Here is a 22,695-nt window from a genome sequence, read left to right as displayed (position 1 = left end):
CAAAACTCAATGATAATTCAAGATGCTGACGCAGAGCTTCTGTAGTCGCCCTACCTGGTGCTTGTAGCTATGTCATCTTTCGGCCGGTGGGACGTTCCAACATGATCCTCAAGCTAGCCTGTTAATCCTCAATTGTAGGATATAATTGAGGACTCGGAAACCCGAGCCGGTAAGTGGACCGTCAGCTTTCCCTTGCAGAAGGGTCTAAAATATTGCACCTGTCAGGTGAACTTGCACTATTTTCGCATTTCAGCAGTGCTAGATGGACAGCAGATTGCTAATTGGCCTATTGCTAGCAACGCTAGCCTAGACGTAGCATAGTAGTAAGAATCGTTGATCAAGCAACAGCCCACACATGCTTCACTGCCCATCAAACACATCGAAAGGCAACTTCCAACCCGCGCTCGGGTTGACCACCCTCTGCGGAGTGTGCGAAGTTGCCGCTGTCTCCAACCTCTCAAAGTCTTCTTGGGGGAGTTCAAATACTGGTTGGAGTGAGTGATACTGCCTCATGAAAGTTTGGGCTTTCTCACCTGCAAGGTTCTCTGCGATGCGAGAAGGTGTCACGCTCTTCGGTAAGACGATCGTCTGTCGAGGTTTGGGAAGATGAGTTATGACATGATGCTACAGAGATATCGACATACGCCGCGCTGGACACTCCACGAGATGATAACCTGAGCCGGGGTGATCCCAAGTTTGCATGCGATGTCTTTAACCTGTAAGTGTATTCAGACGACGGAGTCTCGTCTTCGTGAGGTGAAATGGTACCTCAGGGACAGAAAGAGACTTTCCGACTTGCTTGTCGCTGCCCAGGGGAGAGTACGCCTCGAGAAGAAGCCCGTTCTCCTTCGACCACTACGGATTGCTCATGAACTCGAGCACAAGCGTCTAGATGTCTGAACTGGAAACATACCTGCAATAGTTCGGGTTGAGGGTTCCAAAAGTTGAGTTCGACTTGATTGACAGCTGGCTGGTACTTCAGATTGTTCGCGGTCAGATTCTGGATCCTGAATTGCAAACGATGGATTTCAACAAGGTTGATTTAAACCATAAATCATTCGAACCTTCTGATATTGAAGCTATCGGTGAGATGTCAGCACCCGTTCGACTCGATATAGATGGAACTCACTTGCTGATACCGATGTTCCTTATTTTACCCCTGTCTACAAGCTCTTCGAGCTTCTGCCAAGTAGGATATGGATCGGCAGTAAGATCCTCGTCCAAAACAGTGGTTCCCTCCTTGAATGCGACAGGCCTTGTTGGGAATCAGGAAAATGCTCAAGTTGGTGAATAACCACCTCACCAGTGAATCAAGTACAAGTCAAGATAATCGGTACCAAGCTTGGTAAGCGATTGGTCTAGCGCAGCCTCAATGTCCTCAGGCGCGTGGAAAGTGTTCCAAAGCTGTTGCCATTCAGCGAGAGACCCAACTGATTGAATCGAAGATACTACCTTTGACGTGAGCCAGAGCTCTTCACGAGGTACAGAACTCGCTTTAAGAGCTTGACCGACTTCTTCTTCGTTCTGCAACTATCGTCAAAGAGGTTCGTCGCGATAAGGGACTCGGACGTACACGGTAAATCCAGGCTCCATCGATGTGTCTATAGCCGGTCGACAAAGCGGTCTAAAAGCACGTGAGCGTAAGTACTCGAGGAAGTGTAGGGTACGTACCTTTACAGCATTTCCGACTTCCCCCTGGCTAGCCTGCCATACACCTGTAATAAATGATTAGTTTAACACGAACTTGATAAGCATTTATCGCTGCCGTACCCAACGCAACTGAGGGGATCTTATCTCCCGATGGCAAGGTATAGTGAGAGGGCAGATTAGCCAGTGTAGAAGAGTTACGCTGCGGGCCATTGCAAGCAGACAAGAAGGCCCTAGACCTGGCCATCCTCATACAAGGGATGGAAGCACCCAAAAACATAATGATGGCGATGACGAGGAAAGGAGACCTCCTTTTGCGCGGGTCTTTACGTTGGAGAGATTCGTGATCTCCAGCATCCTTATCGAATGTGGGGAGTTGGTGATATTTCTGTGAGAACGACATGGTTTGACGTGGCTCAGTGGGCCTCAGGAGTTCACGCCTGGATGATATATGTCATGTATATAAGCACGGAACGGATTCCGAGTCCGCGGAAGCACTTCGCGTGACTGCTAAAGGCGGCCGTGCGTCATACCATTTTCGATCATCATCTTCCCGCGTCGCTTTCTGTCTTTTCCATTATTGAATACAGGAACTTGCATGGTGGATGAGACTATCATTTGTATTGTGAGATGATCGGTCAGAGTGGAGGGCTGCAGATATTGTTCTACACGTCGACAGTGGCTTGCAGGGCGTTCTTGAAGGGATAATGCGTGCGTTACATCGTCTTGCGAGTAAATGAGCTGTTTTCTGATTAATCCACCAGATCTTGTCGAGTTCGGACCAGGTCAAGTGACAAGTCAAACCTTGAGGTTGGCTGTCGGAGTCAGCATGAACGCATTCTTTCTACTACGTTGTATATCCTTCATCTGCTAACCCGAAAAAAGCTGAACCTGATACGACATCGTCATCTATTGAATAGTTCTTATCCGTCAAGTACTGTGTATTCATCTCCCACCCATCTAACCTGGAGTTCTCGACTTTCCGCACAGCATTGCGCTTGTGCGGCTTGTCAATCCAGGAAAGTGCATCATATCCCATGCTACTTCCCAGGATAGTCAGCACTATATATAATACACACCTGTACTTCATGATCTAGTGCTGCCCTCCATCGTTGCCCATAATGTACACCACATCTTCTCTCTTTTTCCACACTCTAGCCCAGGTCGGCATCACCCACGCATTCGTAAACTGGGGCTCTGATCACCCTGCACTCCTCGAAGACCTCCAACGCCAACGCGCCGACCATGGCAATACCGCTGTCGAAATAATCACTTGCCCTAATGAAATGGCTGCGTTGAGCGCGGCACAAGCATTTACACAGGTTACGAATACGCCCGCCGCAGTCATTGTACATGTTGATGTCGGAACTCAGGTTAGTGCCTATATGCTCGGCATTCTAGGAGATTGCCGTCAAACACTTTGTGATAGGCCCTTGCTGGTGCCGTTCATAATGCGAGTAAAGGAAGAGTTCCCATCCTGGTGTTTGCTGGGGCATCCCCGTCTACTATGGAAGGAGAGTTGAAGGGGTCAAGGAACGAGTGGATTCATTGGATGCAAGGTAAGTTACCCACTTGATTGGTTGAAGATAGACCTCAGATTCTTTATGCGTAGACGTACCCGACCAACCTGCCATTGTCAGGCAATACATGCGTTTCACTGCACAGATTAACGCACCCGAAAATATACCTCACCTCGTCAGACGTGCCCTCCAAATGTAAGCTCCTTTGGTTCATTCGAACTCGAGATTGGCTAAAATGTGCACCCCAGTGCTACAAGCGAACCAAAAGGACCAGTATATCTTTGGGCGCGCAGAGAGGTATTGGAGAAGGAGATCGATGAATCACTTTTCAGCTCTTCAGCATCTCTTTACAAATGGCCTTCGATCGAGCCAAGTGCACTCTCTCCCTCAGGTAAATTACCATAGTAAGTGAGAGCACTGGATGTTACTTATCGTGCTTGCAGCCGTGAACGTAATTGGTGACGCCCTGGCTCAGGCAAACAACCCACTTATCATCACGTCATACATTGGACGGAATCCTGCAGCCGTCGGCGCCTTAGAGATGCTTTCCCGGCTGATGGCTATTCCTGTATTTGTGACCTGCCCCAGCGCCACCAACGTATCTCTCTCGCATCCATTCTTCGTGGGCGTTTCTTTCCTCGCACCTGGCACACACACCCCGCTGCTCAGCACAGCAGACGTGATCCTCGTAATCGATGCAGAGGTACCATGGATCCCAATAAACAAGGACAGTCGAGGCAACCCCGAGCGCCCCAGCGATGACGCCCGCATCTTCGTAATCGACTCTGGCGACCCTCTCAAAGAAACCATCGGCATGGATCACGTCGCCGGCGTTGCAGAGCTTGTTTCCCGTGCCAACGCTGAAGTCGCGCTCTTCCAACTCCTGAACTCCGGGAGCACAGGCTCAGCGACGGGATACTATACGCGTTCTAGGAGCATACAAGCGATTCACGATGCGTTCATCGCAGACATGCGTAACGCGGAGGCAGTCATGTCCGAACCGAATGTGCCGTATCTGCCCTCGCGCATCTTTGGGGCTCTGCGTACGGCGGTGGAGAATAAGGTCCCGCATCCAGCGAGTACACTTTACCTGAACGAGACTATCAGTAACTACCCGCTTTCATGGTCACATCTGCATCCTGACACGCCTTTGGGCATGTTGAGCTCCGGCGGCTCGTCACTCGGCTGGGCATTAGGTGCAGGAATCGGTGCGGTTCTAGGAGGGGTAAATGCAGGCAAGGGTGCAGGGAAGGTGGGGTACGAACTGGTAGTGAGTGTGGTGGGTGATGGTACGTTCTTGTTTGGGGCACCCAGCAGTGCGTTCTGGATGGCGAGGCGGTATGAAACGGTGAGTGTCACTTACTAATATTTTGAGTGATGAGTTCTGAGGACGCATTGAATGACAGCCCTTCCTGACCATCGTTTTGAACAACGGAGGCTGGAAATCACCAAAACTCTCCATGTTGGGTGTGCACCCCGAGGGGCACGGCTCCAAGGTCACTGGAAATCAGCTTACAGTGGGCTTTGGGCCTGATATGCCAGACTATGTGGGTATCGCAGTAGCTGCGACTGGGGGGTGGGCGTGGGGAAAACGTGTCGCTGCGGGTGATTCCCTGTGGGAGACGATGACGGAAGCTGTGCGAATTGTGGTCGAAGAGCGGCGGTGTGCGATCGTGGAGTGTGTATTGGAGAGTATTTGAGTGGCGAGGATACAGACTCAGGTGCGCTGGTTGCTATCGGGTCCACGCTGTAAAATTGGTTGGTTGGGTTTGCGCTTATACCCCTAGAATGTAACGAATGTCATGAATACACTGGGCGTCCCATCGTCGCTAGATGATGTGCGACCTCTATAGATTGACTGTCGGTATATTTTTACTACATGAATTAACACTTTGCAATAAATGATAGGCGTTCTTAGAACAGCCAAAATTTTATCTCTCTATCTCTACGAGAACATTGAAGTGTCTCTAAACGAGTGTCTGGTGTTTCAGAGTTCGCAAGACAATCGCATCCATCAGTTTGAAGGTGGCAGAGAGAAATTTTGTTGAGGAAGGCTATAATATATCGGACAGAGCTGCTTCGAAGAATCTACCGATGATCATCAGACCAGCTCTGATAGTCTGTGGTGCAATGTACTCACCACTGAGAGGCTGCGAAGCCGCCACATCTTGAGAAGCCTCTGCAAACACCAAAGCCATCCCGCTACGCTCATACAAATCAAAGTCCATCCAGGCTCCGCAAAAGAAACAAGTAACTCACGAGTATAGATGCCAATCGATATGACTACACAAAAGTCCCAAAGACATCAACATCGACGATGAGGTATCACGAACGATGCTTACCAGTGCAACAGCCACGGCCCAGGGTTATCAGTGATGAACCGGATGGTCACGTAGTCGCCAATAAAGCCGGTGTTCACTGTATCGCGCAATACGGGGTTGATGTAGTTGTATCTGCTACTGCCCGCACTTCTGATGACAGCGAATTTGTGCTAAGAATCGTTTATTAGTACGGGTGTGCATAGATGATGTGTAAGACGTACCCCGTGCAGGTGAAATGGATGCTGTTGAAGTTTCAGTAGAGGGCATGCAGCTACGTGGTTTTGGGACTTACAGGTCGTGCTGGGGCTAAATCAGGAATCCATGAAATTTCGATAACCCTGTTCCTTGGTAGAAAATATATGGAACCATTGGGTGCCATTTCAGAAGTCGACACATCACCGTTCAGCAACTGTAGTAGGAAAGGGATACTAGGAGAAGTGTACTGCACGCCGTTGACAAGAAAGTTGAAATTGGTCTCATTTTGTGCAAGAACGATATTCAGCTTGATGGCTGCGCCGTCTTCCTGAAGCAGCATAGGCAGAGATGGATACAACGGGTGTAGGTCAGTTTCTTGTAGAGCGACCGGGTTTGGAGTTAGCCTGATCTCAGGGTCTGCATCGGCAGAGCCTGCATATCGTAAGATGGCCATGGAGCTTATACCTAAGTTGGGGACCGCATGCACCCAATAGTTGTCGACAGGCCGATTTGTTTCAAGAATGAAGGAGTACCTCTGTGAGGCGTAAATCTGGATAGAGTCGACTGCGAGCGGCTCGACGTATTGACCATCAGCTTCGATTATGATAAGCTTATGGTCATCGATCGAGAAAACATAGTTGGGCTTGCACGCCATGTTCAGTAAGCGGAATCGATATCGCTTGTATGGCTGAACGTTGATGATGGCGTAAGGTGTGTCTTGCACTCCTGGATAACTTCCGATACCATTGATAAGCACCGAGTCTGGAACCACCTGTCTCTGGACTTGAGGAGATGGTACATGGTACCTGAAAATGGAGCTGAGTCAACCATTCGAAAGAACCGTTGGCTTTGGCTTACCAGTCCATCAGCGTGATGACCGTAGACTCTTCGCTTAGGTGTCAGAACTGATATTTCACTTTGTCTGGCTCACTGACCATCATCAATATCGTACAGAAAGCGGTACGGATCTTGTGGGTCATAGATAATCAGTGCACCTCGTAAACCGTCACAGTATTGGACCTGAGTTTCGTTCAGTAATCGGTTGTAAGTGAGTAACTCAAAACACAAACTCCATAATGAGAGTGGTACCAGTAGGTCCCTACTTGTTCGCCAGCATTGAACTCGTACAGAAAAGAATGACCAGGAGAGATCGGGCATTGCGTCACAAATGCTGCGCCGTCCATTTGGTTACTATGGCGTTGGAATAGTCCATGCCAGTGCTGTCCGGGGTAGAATATCATCAAATGCTCTATGTTTCAACCAACTAGTGCTTACGATGCTGGTACTTGTGAGCATTGTTTCATCATTTAAATGATTGGTCACGTTGATTTTGAATGTGTCCCCCTTAAAAGCACATAAGATCAGCAAGAGTTTGTATACACAAAGTAATCTCACTTTCTGACCCGTAATGATAGGCCCGGGGAGAGTGCCGCCAGCAAGAACCGCCCTGCCATGACCTCAGTAATCAAGCAGGATGAAAATTACACAGCAACTAACGATTTGAGGAATCCGTCGGGAGATACTTGAGCATTTGCGATGACTAGGTCAGCAACTGGACCAATCGTAACGGCGTAACTCTGAAGACTTGTCAGAATGCACAGCAATATATAGTGTTGAATCATGACCCAGAGGATGAGCGAAATGCAGCACATTCTTTTGCTTAAGTAGTGCACTTTGTATTCACCTTTTGGATCTGGACCTCGCCCTGCTTCTTTTCCGGGCCCGTGGATCGAAGTTGTCGACTAGTATAAAGCAACCATCTCCAGTGGCGATATGGTCCCAGTGGCTTCCCACCTGTAAGTCAGCACTGATCAAGTTGGATATATAGTAGAACGAAACGACAACACTACTTAGCTTCAGACTACATATGATACTCACCTCAGCGGCACGAGGTAGTACAAGCTCTTAGATCTTGCGAATTTCTCGGTGCTGGCTAGCGTTTACAAGTGGCGTATGGATTCCCCGAAGCGTTGGAATAAGGTTCCAGACTCTTCGGAATGTTCTTGCGACAAAGATGAAAACTTAGCATCGCATGAAGAAGTAACATCACCAGGATGAACAATGCTTCGGGGTTTTCAAATGTGGAGCAGTGGCAATAAGTTGTGTGGTAGTTGCTTGATAACTGAGAGTGGGCAGCAGAGTCGACTTATGTACGCTGGTTGCAACCGCCACGTGCACCACGTCACTTATCATGATGTCGACGCACATCCAATACACATTACACACACCTAAAGGATGAAAGTGATAGATAGGTCAAGTTTTATTATATCTCGGTAGTTCAGGGAGCCATACCATTGTTTATCAGTGGGATTTGATTCGTCGGATGACACTCCGGCGGCTTGTTGTCATCAAGTACTCGTGGCATGGAAGGCGTTCGACCTCCTTACGATCGAAGGTGTGAATCGTGATGACCACCGAGGACAGGTGAGATGTCTGCAACTTTTCGGAGGCGCTGTTATCATTCCGGGTAATCTGCGAAAGGAAGGTAGTCAAGATGCAGACTATAATAGGTCACGAGTATTCCTATTTCTACAGAGCTAGGGACGGAACGAGATGTAAGGACGATCGATGCATACCTCTGAGGATCGATGAAGGAACTTGAAGGTAGCAAGGGACCACGAGTATCGGCGGCGCAACCCACGGGTAGGTACCAGCACAACTAAGAATACTGATAGCAAATCCAGTACATGTCCGGTCATCGGGGATGATACAAAGGAATGTAAAATTAGCCCAGGACCAATCTTCGAGATCAGCTGTGATGAAGCTAATGATTACATAGTCATCAACTCCAGTAGTCACGGGATCGTGCATGACAGGGTGAAGGTAATTATAACTAATGACAGCGAAGCTGTAAACCATCTGTTGTATGTACATACATAGATGATATCTGAAGACGCACCCCATAGAGGTAGAATGGATGCTGTTAAAGGGTCGGTCTGTTGTCAATCAAAGGCATATGCATAGGCGATTATGAGAAGGACTCACAGGGAAGCATGGGGGATCATCAGCGTTCCAAGAACTTTGTCCCGCAGAAGAGTGTATACAGAGTCATGAGGTGCCAGATTCGAACCCGTCACATCACCGCCCAGTAGCTGCAGCAAAACTGGGACACTATTTGAAGTGCACTGAACACCGTTGATGTGGAAGCTGAAATTGGTCTCATTTTTCTCAAGAATCAGATGGAACTTAACATCTACGCCATCTTCCTTGATCAAAAGAGGAGGAGGCAGATATAAGGGGTGTAGGTCAGTCTCATTCAGAGTGACCGAGTCTGGAATTGTCCTGATCTCGGGGTCCACATCGCAAGAACCTGCATAGCCCAAGATGGCCGCGGACTTTGTTCCTAAATTCTGATCTGTATGCATCCAATAGTGGCCGGCAGGCTGATTGATCTCGAGAATGAAGAAATACTGTTCTGTAGCGTAGATCTAGATGGAGTCGACCACGAGTATTGGGCATCAACTTCGATGATAGTGAGCTTTATGGTTATAATTACCAACCGAGAATATAAATGTCGTTAGGCTTGCAAGCCATGTTGACTCGAGGTACTAAGCGGAAACGATACCGCTCGTATGGCTGAAGGTTGATATGACAGCGCAAGGCATATCAGGTCCCTCTTGATAACTCCTGACACCGCTGATAAGTACTGATTCAGGATTTACCTGTCTTTGGATCTAGAGGCGATGGAGCATCATGATAATACTTGCAAAGTCGGAGCCGGTTACATCACGGGTATTGATTCATCGAGTTTGCTTGCCGATCCGATGATGGTACTTGAACTCTTCGTTTAAATGTCAGAAACGCAATCCATTTCTCCGAGTTCACTGACCATGACCATTATCAACATCATGTGAGAAACAGTATGGATCTTGTGTGTCGTAGACGATAAGTGCACCTCGTAGACCATCACAGTATTGAACTTGGACTCCATTCAGTTGTCAATAAATGAATAAACTGGACACGTTACCCTTGAAGTTATGACACTGGGGGAACAAGACAACTGCATCTCATAGAGTCCAAATGAGATGTCAGTATCATGTTGAAGTCGAAATGGACACGATTTACCTGCACACCAAGTATACATAACATCCAGACCCTGTGGTCAGGATTTAGAGGATTGAAAAATACACACAGTGGCGATAGATAGGGCTTTATCCCTGACAATATCCGGCACGAATGGGGAGTACCGGTATCGAAGGAGACTTTAGTCTAGAAGAGCCAAATGACGATAAGCACAGCAAGCTTTGAAATACAGCAGTGATAACATGCTGTACAGCTTATATCAGACATCCAGAGTTTACGATATCCGAGTTCCAAATTTTCTGGAAGAAATGCACAGCACTTAAGCTGTGAAACAAATGAGAGGATGGAATACGCACCGCGATACATGACTTAAAAGGATGGATGCCCATATTCCCTATTCTAAACCAAACGTCCGCTTTCTCAGTTTACAAGTGACTGTAGTCTTATCTGTTTTTGAGTTAGTCTGAACAGGTGTGTCTCGTCAGTGATACTCTATCTGTAAATCTGATTATCCGCTTACCGACGACTTAGATACAATTTTGAGAATTCTGGCACTACCAAGTACCGGTAGTCCGAAGCCGTCCCGCACGTATAAACTGAATTAATCCTGTAAGGAGCCATTCTCGTCAGATTTGATTGACAATGATAGGCCCGTCAGCTCACCAGTCATCTTTTCCATTATCAGAAAACTATTTATCGTACACATTGTCCACCATCAGCCGTAGTGAAGGGTCCAAGCGCCAACCATGACATCCTCAACCAGTAAAATGCCAGCGATTACACCACGTCGGACGATGCAAGGCCATACCAGCCAAATACTCGATATTGCGCACCTGCATGACGGACGATACATCATCGGATGTTCGGCAGACGGCTCACTTCTATTATGGGACCTGGAGAACGATGTACAAGTCGGCGATGCCTGGAGAGATGAGGGACACAAGGCAGATGTGAAAAAAATAGCGTTGTCTCCAAGCGGCAAGACTGTTGCCAGCGGAAGCGATAGTGGGACGGTGAGGTTATGGGACGTAAAGACGGGGAGGGTAATTGCAAGATGGATAGGACACACTGAGAATGTGGGGTCAGTGTGCTGGAGTGGAGATGGTGAGCGAGTCGTGAGCGGATCCTGGGACGGGACTGCGAGGGTGTGGGACGTCAAAACTGGGAGAACTGTCCTGGAAATCAAGAACGGTCACCAATACGTGTGGGCGGTGACATACTCGCCGGACAACACAAAATTCGCGACAGGCGGAGAAAACGAAAACGCTGTAAAAATTTGGAATGCCAAGACGGGCGAGCTGCTTAGCACACTCCACCAGGATCAATCAGTCCGAAGCTTGGCTTGGACGTCAGATGGAAAAAAGCTTCTCTCCGGGTCATTGGGTCCGATTGAAATATTCGACACAGTCACTTGGGAGCAAATCGTTGTTCTCAAGGGTCACATTTTCAACTTGACTTTGGCTCGGAACGACCACTTCCTTGCAAGTACATCAATATGGGATGAAACAGTATGCTTGTGGAACCTCAACACGAACCTCCCAGTATGCCTACCCTTCCAACACGACAAGGATGTGAGCTGTCTCGCTTTTTCCGCTGATGGAAAATCGCTAGTCACCGCCTGCGAGGACAACGTTGTGTACCTATGGGATATCTATGCCATCCTCAAAGAAATTGGCCTTGAAGACTTGTTGTCCATTCTTGATGTGAGTTTAATTTGTGGGTAAAACCATGGTCATTGGTCAAGGCTTGGATTGAATCTCACACTCACATTGACAGGTCGTACCTGGAAAGTCGTTAATCAACGTACGTGACGTGTTTCTTATTCGTTTCAATATCATTTACATAAGATCGTCATTCCAGGGTGATGCTACGCATCCAGCTCAGTCCAAGAATGCCGGTCGAGTACCGCTGGGGTTTTTCGATGGTATGCAAGGCAACATTCATGTGCGTCATCGACGTTTTTTTTGAATAACTTCGTATTCTGAATCCTGATTACTTACTCTCAGTCCTCCGCATCGCGCGGTGTCCATAACCCTTCTCCCAGTGCCCGCCCCCATCATGCTCTCACACCATCTATAGAGATTTCACGCGCGCTCCTCGGTCACCTTGCATTGCTCTTTCGTCGTTCTCACTCCCCCACCAGCGAAGCAACCGAGCTCCAGCAACGTTTGAGTCTAACTATCTTTTCTCCTCGCAGTCCTCACACCGTTGAAGTTGCTGCAGTACAGGACAGAAAAGTATGGCTTTCTTCGGGCGCATTTAAAATTTCTAATCGCGTGGTTCGATCCATCCTTGTGCAGGCACTGTATGTTGCTCCGCGCCCAGAACACGAAAAGGTGAAATACATGCAGCAGCAGCAAGGCCAAGCACAGGCGCTGCCATCGCAAATTCAGCCTACCGGGGTATCAACGTCCGCAACACCTCCTGCTACTAGCCCTACGACACCAAGTGCAGCAGGCACGCGGCCATCACCCATCCCATTGTGGGCTCGTCTCGTGCTTTTTCTCTGTTGTGCATCGTCTCGGTACGCTGATGGCCATTAATACTTCAACATATGAACAACTATTTCATCCCCGCTTCTGGGTTGCACCAAGCAGCGGAGCCGCTGGGTAGATCCTGACAGCACGTCCAGTCCATTACAATACTCAACGAACATAGCAGGAGCGTTCTTAGTCCTAGTTCGGAATCTCACCACGTTCAAATTGATTGAGCCGTCGTAAGTTGTGTCATCCTGAACCCTCCATAGTCAACAGTACCCGTCTTGATGTCGGCCCTCAAGTCTATAAATTACAGAGTACAATAAAACGAAGCGATAACTCCGGAAGGGTCGAACACGGACGGATGTCTTGTAAGAAGTCGGAAAGTATTCCTCTTCCATTATTCCTATATCGAGGGAGGGAATTGGAGTATTCTGCTCGCTGCTCATCGACATCTGTCATCCCACTTGACTGCTGAACATCAGGCTATCCAGGGCACACTCCGACCGTTCCAATAATACCTTCAACAACCGATGAATGCCTTTTTACATCGACAGGGCGATCATTGCGAACTTCAAGGAATCTTAAATTTTGGAGTGAGTATTACCAACGAGGAAAGATTGGGACATAACTGGAGTATATCGAGGATTGAATCCGGGCGAGACACTGCATCCACCCTGAGATCTGTAAGATGGGTATGCTTGTAGCAACCTCCCTCCATCTTTGACAGCTTCCGTTTATAGAAATGGGTACTTTTACGATGTTTTGCATTAGCTGTCTTTATATTCACTGCGGAAACGAGAAAATAACTCTACCCTAACTCGATCGACTTTCCAGGTCTAACCCGACGTAGAAAGTACGGAGTACTATTTCCAGACCCAAATTCGACCTGGCGAATTTTTCAACCTTATAGACCCGTGAGATCAATTAAACAGACCCAAATCGTACATCAGGTTAGAGCAAACATGTCTAATCAGACCAAATACCAACGCCCGTTTTAGCACCTATAACTCGAACCAAACTCGCCTCCTTGAAAGACCAATCGTACATAACCCGACGTTCGAGTTAGCGTCGAGCGTCTCTAGTAAGTTTTTTTTTCAAAATTTCGCTAAGTCTGTAACTAATACTTAACCGCTATGACAGATAATACTATCAGGCTCGAGCTGCCGGCCCACATCCAAGCGTTTGCTTTTACTTTTGAATCAAAGCGACCAGGACCTGTGGTAAGTACTTTGAGGTTATTGTATTAGTTTTGGCACCTTCTCTCCCTGGCCTGACATGCCTCTAGGAGGTGAATCAGGTCCAGAGGCTGTTGGGCTTCTCGGACACGCCTCCAGGAGGTGAATCCTTGCATCAAAGCTCAACGGCTGAGAAACATGCCTTTATTTTACCTTTGAAATATACCAAACACCAACCTGAATTTTTTTGTCTTCTGCAGACAGTCAAAATCTCGCTTCAACACCCTGTTCGACGGCACCAAATACCACCAACTCTGGAATCATCAGTGGACAGCAGCGCAACGGAGCCTGAGTCGCCTGAAAAGCAGCGTGTTATCCGCTGGCAGAAGTCCGAACAGCTTGTATGTTTTTAAAAACACTCTCATTACCATCTCAAACTAATCTCTTGCAAAGAAACGGAGACGTTCACTTGAAGCTCGAGGCTTCATAGATCAATTTGCAAACAAGAAACTCAAGATCAACGACAGCTACTCTGAGCCAGAAACACCACCAGCCTTTACTCGTTGGTATGCTGACTGCCATGGCGACAACACAGTATGTAATTTCCTCTATGTACTATCGCATCTTTGGTAATCATTTCACCAGACATTACATGAAATTCTGGATTCATCAGAGGCAATCAAGGCATTAGATTAATACTCCCTGCAGATATCACAAGCGGCTTTTTTCAAAATGTAGTACTTGTAAATTGTCCCCCAAGATGGACTTGTTTAAACGTTTATCGAGTGCAAAGTGTAAGAACACGTGACATGTACTTTGACGCGTCAAGCAGCGTGTCGCCATCTGATATCTAACGTTGACCATAAGGTGTTGTCTACAGGCTCTCCCTTCCATTGCACGAAATGGGCCATCAAAGGTGTCGATGCGAGACTCATAAGTGCAATGGTGCACTTGTAGCAGAACATATCTTTCGTGCTCACCAGCGCAGTGACCTCCTTCGCAAAACGACTGTATCACAAACACATTTCAGGCGAGCTGGCGAACGTTTTGTGCTTCGGGCCACACAGGATCCTGGACCAGTTGCTCGGAGTTTTTCAGTCCCATTGGAAGACCCACAGCCTCCAATATCGCCCAATGTCGAGTTTCATGATCCTCCCCGCATGTCCGAGTCTCCTGTTGAACAAGAGATGTTGGATTGTGGTTTTCTAACAGGCGAAGATCTTGATATCATGACTCACGGACATGCCCTACCCAATCTTGGGCCTAATTTTCACAGCCCAGAAGCACTCCTTTTCGCTGTCGACCATTTTGGCGCGTACAACAGAGCTACTGCTGCAGGCTCACGTCCACTCACAGCCAACGATGCTCACCATCTACAACCTGATCCTGAACAGCGCCAATTTGAGCATGACCTCTCCAATACTATCGAGGAAATGCAGCACAAAGAGGTCCCACTTCTAGATGAAAATGAGGACGACGATCTGCATCAAATTGATATCGACGTTGATGCATTAGATGAAGATGGAGACAACGAGATGATGGGTCCTGGTGTTGATCTGGACGTCAACGAAGATGATCCCGATCCTTTCATGCTGGACGAAGGTTTCAGTTCTACAGACAATTCGAATCTCGTCGATGTCCCCCCGCATTTGATCACCATATATGCACTTGTCTCTTGGCTACACTTGCAATTCCACCTCCCTCGTGTGGCCTGTAACGCACTGCTGACTATATTTGGTCTCATCCTGGTCTATCTCTCTCCGGCAATAGAGGTCCCTTTTGTTACGCTGCAGTCAAGCAATCGAGTTCTTGGTGTCGACAAGGATGTGCTCACTCTCCCCGTCTGCCCTACCTGTCGTGACGTGTTCCCCCCTGCAATGTCAACAAAATGCCACGACACCTGCATGACTTGTGCAGTCGACCTCTTCCTTCCGAATACAACCAAACGAGGCAATCTACGGGCTATGAAAACACCTATCATCAAATACCCCTACCTTCCTTTATCTGAGCAGATCATGTCCCTCCTCAAAATCCCAGGTCTCGAGGCAGTTCTTGATGGTTGGCGTTCCAAACCTCGCACCGTCGGTACATATACAGATATTTTTGATGGCGCTGTGTGTCGCACAAAGCTCAAGAGTCCAGATGGTAATTTATTTTTCTCAAACTTCCCTCATGAGAAGAATGGGCCAAATGGTGAACTTCGTATCGGAGTCAACCTTGGTGTCGACTGGTAGGTTTAATTTCCCTTACTCACATGACACTCTTATATACATGCACCGTTATCCTAGGTTCTCCTACATACGGAGTAACATAGCACCGTCCCACTCATCATGTCCAACATCATTCTCAATTTGCAATCTTCCACCGGAGTACCGGTAAGTCCATCTTATCTACCCTCACTCGCTGATTTACTCTCTTCAAAGATATCGAACATCCAACCTGATGTGTACAAGTATTCTCCCTGGACCCAAAGAGCAAAACCCTGACCAAATTCAGCGATTTTTACGTCCCATTATCTCAGACTTAGTGCGCCTATGGAAATTTGGAGTCAAAGTCCCAACTGAATCCTGTCCCCAGGGTATTTACATCCAAGAATTTACGAGTACTATGTCAGTACTAATTTTGTTGCAGGTCGACTCGTCCGTGTAGTATTGGTTGCTGTAGTCTGCGATAAACCTGCTGCACACAAAATTGGAGGTTTTGCGTCTCACTCACACACAAAATTTTGTACAGCATGTTGGATCACGATTCAGGACAAGGACAAACCACGGGCTTTTGAAAATGGCGGTATGTTGATAGCACTATCTAACTAATAAACGCATGATAACAGTTCTCTCATAGCTTTTGAACCTCGGACAAATGAACAGCAACGAGAACTTGGTGAACGCTATCGCAAGCTCACCACAGTGAACGCACGCAAGAATTTTGTCAAGGAACATGCAACTCGATACACACAACTCTCACATCTGCCATATTTCGATCTTGTAGAACAGATAGTCATTGATCCCATGCACAACCTCTTCCTTGGCGAGTTCTCCATCTTGCATCGCTATCAACTCAGAGGTGTTCACACTTCTTATATAGGTCTCGTTAAGACACATTTCTATAATATTTGGGTTCAAGGCAAAATTCTTCGTGCTAACCATGAACTAGACATGTTTCATGAGATGCTTGCCGACGTAAGTGTCATTTATATGCAGGTCTCCGTTCCTAATCTTCATAGTTCATTGTACCTGCTTCGTGCGGAAAATTACCGACCGATATTGGAATGCCATCTGGTGGTTCTCTTACAGCAGACCAGTGGCTCCTTCTCGCTACCGTCTATGGACCAGTTGTAGTGGGTCCTGCTCTTACTTATAGACTTGTCAGTACGCAACTCACTCACTGGGACAAGATCCCACAGCTGTGGAGTACCTGTTTGCCAATGGATGCCGATGATGACATTCTTCGTCACCGTGTCAACACCATCAAGAAAGCTGAGTCCGAGAAGCAAGCACAAGCAAGTTCCAAGGCGGACCAAAAGAAGGCCCTAGCTGCTGCAAAGATACTGGGCAAAGACGCATTTGAGGCTGAGAAGGCACGAATTGCACAAGAGAAGCTTGCTATTGCAGAGGCCAAGACACAGGAGAAACTCAGAATTGCAGCTGCGAAGCAAGCTGACAAGGTTAGACTTGCAGCTGAGAAAAAGGCGAGCGCCGCTGCGAAAAGGGTGAGTTATAGCGGTCCTTTTCAACAAGTCACTTCTGAATATGATTTGAGTCTAGGTTTCGAAAAAGCGCAAGGCAACAATGCAAACTGTTGAAGATCTGCCTGAAGGACAAATACGTCCACCTCCCCTTGCTCCTGGTTTGGTCCCTATAACTGAGTCACAACCACAGACATCTGGAGATACCGTGGGTGACGGAGAAGATGCAGATGCAAACTTGAAGTTCTCGCTTCACCCTGATGACCCTGCTAACTTCTTGAAGCTCTGTGCAGCGCTACGAATTCTCATCAGATGGAAGCTATCTGATGATGACATCAGTCAAGCTGAGCGGCTTATCTCACAATATTGTGGAGAGCTTATACACGTAAGTTTCATATATTTTGCTATGGTGCTCATCAACCTCGCATCATCTAGCTTTATGGATCTGGTGCACTCAAACCAAACCATCATTATGCGACTCATGTTGGCACTTTTGCACGTAACTTTGGCCCCCTCCATGACTTCTGGACATTCTTGTTCGAGCGCCTCAATAAGGTTTTGAAGTCCTTCAAGACCAACAATCATGCACACGGCGAGCTGGAGACGACCTTCTTTAGAGAGTTTCAAAGGACTTGTCAGATTGGAAGACTGGTAAGTCAACCACATCGCACCACGCCTCAGCTTTTGTCACTAACCAACGATCATTCATAGATATTTACATTACAGAATTCTCCGAACAAGACACTTCCAAGTGAAGCAGCAAAAGCGATGCTAAAGGGATCCAATGACGAAAGGGGGACAGTTGCTGCACTTGCCAAACTGTCCCAAGATCTCGACGATGTTAATGTTGATGGTACGCCAACTTCTTGAATGTTATACTACAGCCAGTAGCTCAAATACAACTAGCTGGTCAAGATTATGCCCTTAGTCCTCGACATCACAAACAGCAAATGTCTACAGAGACATACCGACTCCTCGCATTCACCATATGCCGTCTTTTTCCTTTGTCACCTGTTCATTGTCGTTCGGACCACCCAGTGGTACCTCACAGCCTCCCACTTAATCGTCACGCAGTCTTTTTTGACTATGTGATAATTGATGGTAAACGATACTATGCTTCCAGAACAGTCGGTACAAATCGGTCATCTCTGGTTCACACCATCATCCCTGGTCCAAGCCCTGTTCATGCTTATGGCGAAATTCTTGAGATTTTCCAGTTTGATCAGAGATTTCGTGTGGTGGATGAACCTCTTTCATCAGGAAAACCCTCCCCAGGGAAATTCGTCTAAACTATGATAATCTCCTCTAAACTATGATAATTCTCAATAATCATTGAGAATTATCGAGAATTATCGGCTTTAGAAGGACTAGGAAGACTATTTTGTTTAGAAGGACTTTTTTACTGCCTTATTTTTCAAGGATAATTATCACAAATTACTTGATATTAGACTACAATATTGTGAATTTCAGAGAGTATATTTTAAACTTTGCATATTGAATCACACACATCAGACAGTGTTACAAGTAAAACGGACTAATATTTGATCAGAAGATATACATAACACTACTGTACAGCTATATGTGCTACAAATGACTGCAAATACCCAATCCCTGCCTTGCATAAACGAAGCCCATATAAATTGTACCCCTTGCAACAAGAATGAGTGCAGACATTTAAGAACGAGCGCGGACAAGCACTTACAAGTGTAGATGAGCATCGGGCGCGGGGGTATACAGATGTCGAAAAACAACTAGAATGACTAAAAATGAGTGCGAACGAACGAAAACAAGTGCAGATAAAAGCACTTACAAGTGGACACATGGCATGTGTGGACAAGCACATGAAACACGAAAAAAACAAGCTGGAATGAGTGGGGGGTGAATAAAAATGAGTATAGACAAGCAGTATAACACTTACAAGTGACCAGGCTGGGGCAGGGCTAGTGGAAAGTAGGAGCCGATGCTAACACAAGCAACATACCGGCGTGAAGATCATGAACTAGCTGAGAGCAGGACACAGCCGCGGCACCATCAGCGTCAGACCCGCAGGTAATACATATAAATATCAAGTTAGAAATATGAAAAAACGATTGTAAAAAAAAGATAAACTCACCAAGACACTGCGAATGGTGGGCAATAACTTCAATCAGCGTGGCTTGAGCTCGAAGGAGAATCGACACACTGCAAACAGCAGACGACTTTGATCAGCACGGCTCGAGCTTGAAGGAGGGTTGACAGACTCACTCACTGCGAACGGCAGGGAACAACTTGGACCAGTGTGGCTCGAGCTCAAAAGAAGATCAACAAACTCACTCACTGCAAATGGCGGGCAACAACTTGGATCAACATGGCTCGAGCTTTAAGGAGGATTGACAGACTCACTCACTGCGACTCCCCATCCAGAGTCGAGTCTACATGTGCTGCGTGCGAGCAAGAATGAGAGTGTGATGAGCAAGAATGAGTGCCAGCAATAAACACTCACAAAGATCGTTTGATGGCGGTGAAGAGGCTCGAAGACAGTACTTGGGATGTTGAAGACTCAAATGTGATGTGGTGGTGGTGGAAGAGAGCGAGTGAAAGAATTTCGAACCACAAGTGAGTGTGAGAGTAAACAAGCACAAATATTCAACAAAGTTCTTTGTTTATTTGTTTACACATGTTGTCCTTGTTGACATCGGATATCACTAAGTCCATCAAATTGTCCTACTCAGGTACCTAATACTACTCACTCGTTGGAATTCCTTATTCTCATATGAGTTATCATCCCACACTGTCACATCCCATGAGAGTGGACTGTTGATGAGTGATTGATATATGATAATTGTAATACTTTTTTTGTTGAACTTGTATATAAATAGATACACTTTTTGTATTTTCAAATAATTCTCAATAATCACATCATCTTTTGGTGCTTTTTATCCTAATATCTGTAATTACACAGAATTATCTAAATTACATGTTTTATGAAAATTATGTGATTTTTGCCCTGGGAGGGTTTTCCTGATGTTGGTTTGCTCGTATGCGCTGGTTTGTACCATGGAGGGGAGAGTGCGAACAAGTTTGGAGTAATTTGTAAGTTGACCATCGTACTATCATTCATATCAGATGCTCTCATTCATTCACCCAGCTATTCTGCAGACCTACGCTTGTGGAAACTGGGAGAATACACCGGCCAAGAGACCCAACTCCCACATCTTATCGACCCTGATTGGATTTTTTGTCAGCTCGGGATGACCACAGTCTCGATCGGAGAAGACAAAACCAAGATTTGGGCTACAGTTGACCTTTCGAAGGTATGTTTACAGCTCATCGAGTCTGTGCAACATCTGATAGTAGTCACACAGTAATAATTTCTGATGAAGCTCATCAAATTTGACGCTGTTACAAGAATTACAAAGGTGCGTGGTACAGTTCCAATTCATTGTTTCTAAGGCGATCCAGCAACAGACTCGTTTTCACTTGTGTCTAGACCCTCCTCCTCCTCCTTCTTGTGCCACTTTGCGAGCTCGACCAAATAGTCCCAGTCCTCTGCGATAAAGTCATCTTTCTGCGCCTCATCCCAAAATCCCTTCAGCCACTCGACACCTTGAAGCATCGCCATGTCAGGGTGAGCTTTCTTCCAGTGATTAGCGACCATATTCTCAAATGGTGCGTTTTTCCTTGCCGACTTTGGGGGATTCTTGTTCATTTGATCGGGGTTGATGTCAAAAGTCTTCTTGATCAACTTCTTGTTTTGGCCTGCTGTGGTCCTACGACGCTTACTTGGACGCTCTCTGGTGCCTGGATTTGTTGCTGATGACATTCCCTCTGTAGTAGCTGCGGTGTTTGCCTCTGACAGTGCCTTTTTGCTGTCATCTGGAGTCTTCAAGCTCCGGAGCGTTAGGAATCGTCCAAATGCGACAAACTAATGAAAAAGGTTGGTACATCAATCAAGCTCTTGAACATATCAAATACTCACTTGAGGTGAACGCCATTCCAACCCCACAGCCATATTTGCACCTTTGCCTGCCCCAGACTTCGCTCTTCGATTCAACTTGTCCTCGCTCAGATCACCCTCATCATATGACAAGATGTCGGATGCAAAATCTGTGTCTATCATTGCAACAGCTCCAACGTTACCAGTCTCTTTTTCCCAGTCAAGCGCTGCTAGCCGACGGTTTTTTGTAGCCTGAATGGTAGTAAGTTACATCTTATTTATTCACAAATGTTAGACTGACTGTTTGACGACGAGTCCGCTGACGAATTTGATCCTTCTTCTCCTGGGCCTTCTTGGCCTTTCCGACATCACTACGACTCAACACTTGCTTGTGTATGTTGCGAAAGTAATCCTTCGTGCATTGCATAATGACCTGCATATTAAAGTCCTCGTCAGGGATCTCCCCCTTTGTGTGGAGGCTCTCGCGGCAGTGCTATGAAACTTGTGAGAATGTGAAACACTTTGACTTCGATAATGCTTACCTTCTCATCATTATAGACACAGTCAGCAACCTCTTTTATGAACTTTGCATTCACGCTTTCATCTACTTGTCCCAACCAGTTTGGGTGCCAGACTTGGATCGTCTTGCCTCCAGATTCGCTTGTCTCGTAAAATGCTCCATTCTCTAGTGGTTGAATGGCACCTAACACCTCCGGTCGCTGATTTCTATTCAAGGTAGTATCGATTCCACAAAGGTTGCAAAACATCGGCGGGATCAGTTGCTACAGCGTGTGAGTTTTTTTGCTTCGTAATATTGTTCAATTTACCGACTTTTAAGGCGGGGTGGTCATTGGAAATGTTCTTTCCGCTCGATTTCTTCTGCGATTTTGCAGTAGCTTCAAGTTGCAACTCCGAGATATCATTTTTCAATGTTTGAACTTGATCTTCTAAGGTCTTGACTTGCAAGGTAAGTGTATCGTTGGCGACAGAGTGTTGTGCATTAACAAGAAGAATTTGTTGGTTACTTTCCGACAGCATTGCTACCTCAGAGACGAGTTTCGCGACCATAGAGTTAAGATTCTGCAACTGTTCGTCATACGTGTGGGAGCCATGCTGGTATGGACCTTGATTCATTTGCGGTGCTGCTTTTTGCTGATGAAACAAATAGCGTTGCTGATACTCATCTGGAGAACCACCTTGACTCGGACCACCAGATCTCATGCTAAGCAGCGCGGGTGTCTGCTGTTGTCCACCACCATACATATATGGCCCTTGACGACCAAGATCTGGCGACGGCGTAGGAAATCCCTGCAGGTGACGAAGGTCCGGTGAAGGGGTAGGGAATCCTTGACTATTTGTGAACGGATCATCGTGCTGCAGCGGGTTCAAGTTATTCCCAACACGATGGAGTGGGGACAAGTGTGGAATGGAGTGTAATTGAGCACGGTACGCCTCTGTTATTTGCTGTTGGTTGTCTTGATCAACCCCCACACTAGTACTGGCAGCACCTTGACCTGGGTTATTCGGAGCACCACTGGGACGCCGCTGAGAGGTCTGGTTTGTAAACATGGTGTGCGACGAGGAGAAGGGAACGACAGAACGACAGATTCAGGCTGGCCCGCCATCGAGCAGCGCAGCCCCAGGCGTGGATCCCTAGTAGAAGCGCTTGTACCATATGTTACATCCTATCTCTACTCTAATCGGAATTGGTTTGAGCTCATATCCAGACATAA

The 22,695-nt window shown here is 46.8% G+C and overlaps 5 protein-coding genes across 5 annotated transcripts; 1 reads left to right on the top strand and 4 right to left on the bottom strand.

The window, feature by feature from the left end:
• Positions 1–137: 137 nt before the first annotated feature.
• HD556DRAFT_1291520 (NADP-dependent oxidoreductase domain-containing protein) lies at positions 138–2,050 on the bottom strand (the record flags this gene model as incomplete). Its single annotated transcript, XM_041299392.1, has 13 exons — positions 138–169; positions 226–485; positions 534–588; positions 645–716; positions 769–855; positions 914–1,007; positions 1,065–1,079; positions 1,130–1,255; positions 1,304–1,404; positions 1,453–1,524; positions 1,574–1,624; positions 1,672–1,715; positions 1,771–2,050. The coding sequence occupies 12 exons, from the start codon at positions 2,048–2,050 to the stop codon at positions 361–363; spliced, it is 1,122 nt and encodes a 373-aa protein (XP_041160728.1). The 3' UTR covers positions 138–169; positions 226–360.
• A 285-nt stretch (positions 2,051–2,335) lies between these two features.
• Positions 2,336–3,021, bottom strand: HD556DRAFT_1368664 (uncharacterized protein). Its single transcript, XM_041302870.1, has one exon. It carries the CDS (start codon positions 2,735–2,737, stop codon positions 2,495–2,497), a length of 243 nt encoding a protein of 80 aa, XP_041160727.1. The 5' UTR covers positions 2,738–3,021; the 3' UTR covers positions 2,336–2,494.
• Positions 2,769–4,867, top strand: HD556DRAFT_1442802 (thiamine pyrophosphate enzyme, N-terminal TPP binding domain-containing protein; the record flags this gene model as incomplete). The annotated part of the gene is made up of 6 exons (XM_041306515.1): positions 2,769–3,020; positions 3,077–3,206; positions 3,260–3,362; positions 3,416–3,558; positions 3,611–4,515; positions 4,574–4,867. The coding sequence occupies 6 exons, from the start codon at positions 2,769–2,771 to the stop codon at positions 4,865–4,867; spliced, it is 1,827 nt and encodes a 608-aa protein (XP_041160726.1).
• A 314-nt stretch (positions 4,868–5,181) lies between these two features.
• HD556DRAFT_1431929 (laccase) lies at positions 5,182–7,305 on the bottom strand (the record flags this gene model as incomplete). The annotated part of the gene is made up of 12 exons (XM_041305067.1): positions 5,182–5,255; positions 5,308–5,369; positions 5,427–5,450; positions 5,510–5,658; positions 5,710–5,730; positions 5,781–6,489; positions 6,542–6,569; positions 6,619–6,703; positions 6,754–6,903; positions 6,959–7,027; positions 7,079–7,130; positions 7,181–7,305. The coding sequence occupies 12 exons, from the start codon at positions 7,303–7,305 to the stop codon at positions 5,182–5,184; spliced, it is 1,548 nt and encodes a 515-aa protein (XP_041160725.1).
• A 13,168-nt stretch (positions 7,306–20,473) lies between these two features.
• Positions 20,474–22,695, bottom strand: HD556DRAFT_1474828 (uncharacterized protein; the record flags this gene model as incomplete). Its single annotated transcript, XM_041308511.1, has 5 exons — positions 21,794–22,695; positions 21,505–21,744; positions 21,264–21,455; positions 21,005–21,214; positions 20,474–20,950 (listed from the first exon to the last, which is right to left on the bottom strand). Exons 1-5 carry the CDS (start codon positions 22,529–22,531, stop codon positions 20,474–20,476), a joined length of 1,857 nt encoding a protein of 618 aa, XP_041160724.1. The 5' UTR covers positions 22,532–22,695.

The sequence above is a fragment of the Suillus plorans genome, assembly GCF_016647745.1.
Source record: "Suillus plorans strain S12 chromosome Unknown HD556scaffold_25, whole genome shotgun sequence".
In the NCBI taxonomy this organism is placed as follows: Eukaryota; Fungi; Basidiomycota; class Agaricomycetes; order Boletales; family Suillaceae; genus Suillus; species Suillus plorans.
Note: the sequence above shows the minus strand (reverse complement) of the source record. Positions and strands in the feature narration are given on the sequence as shown.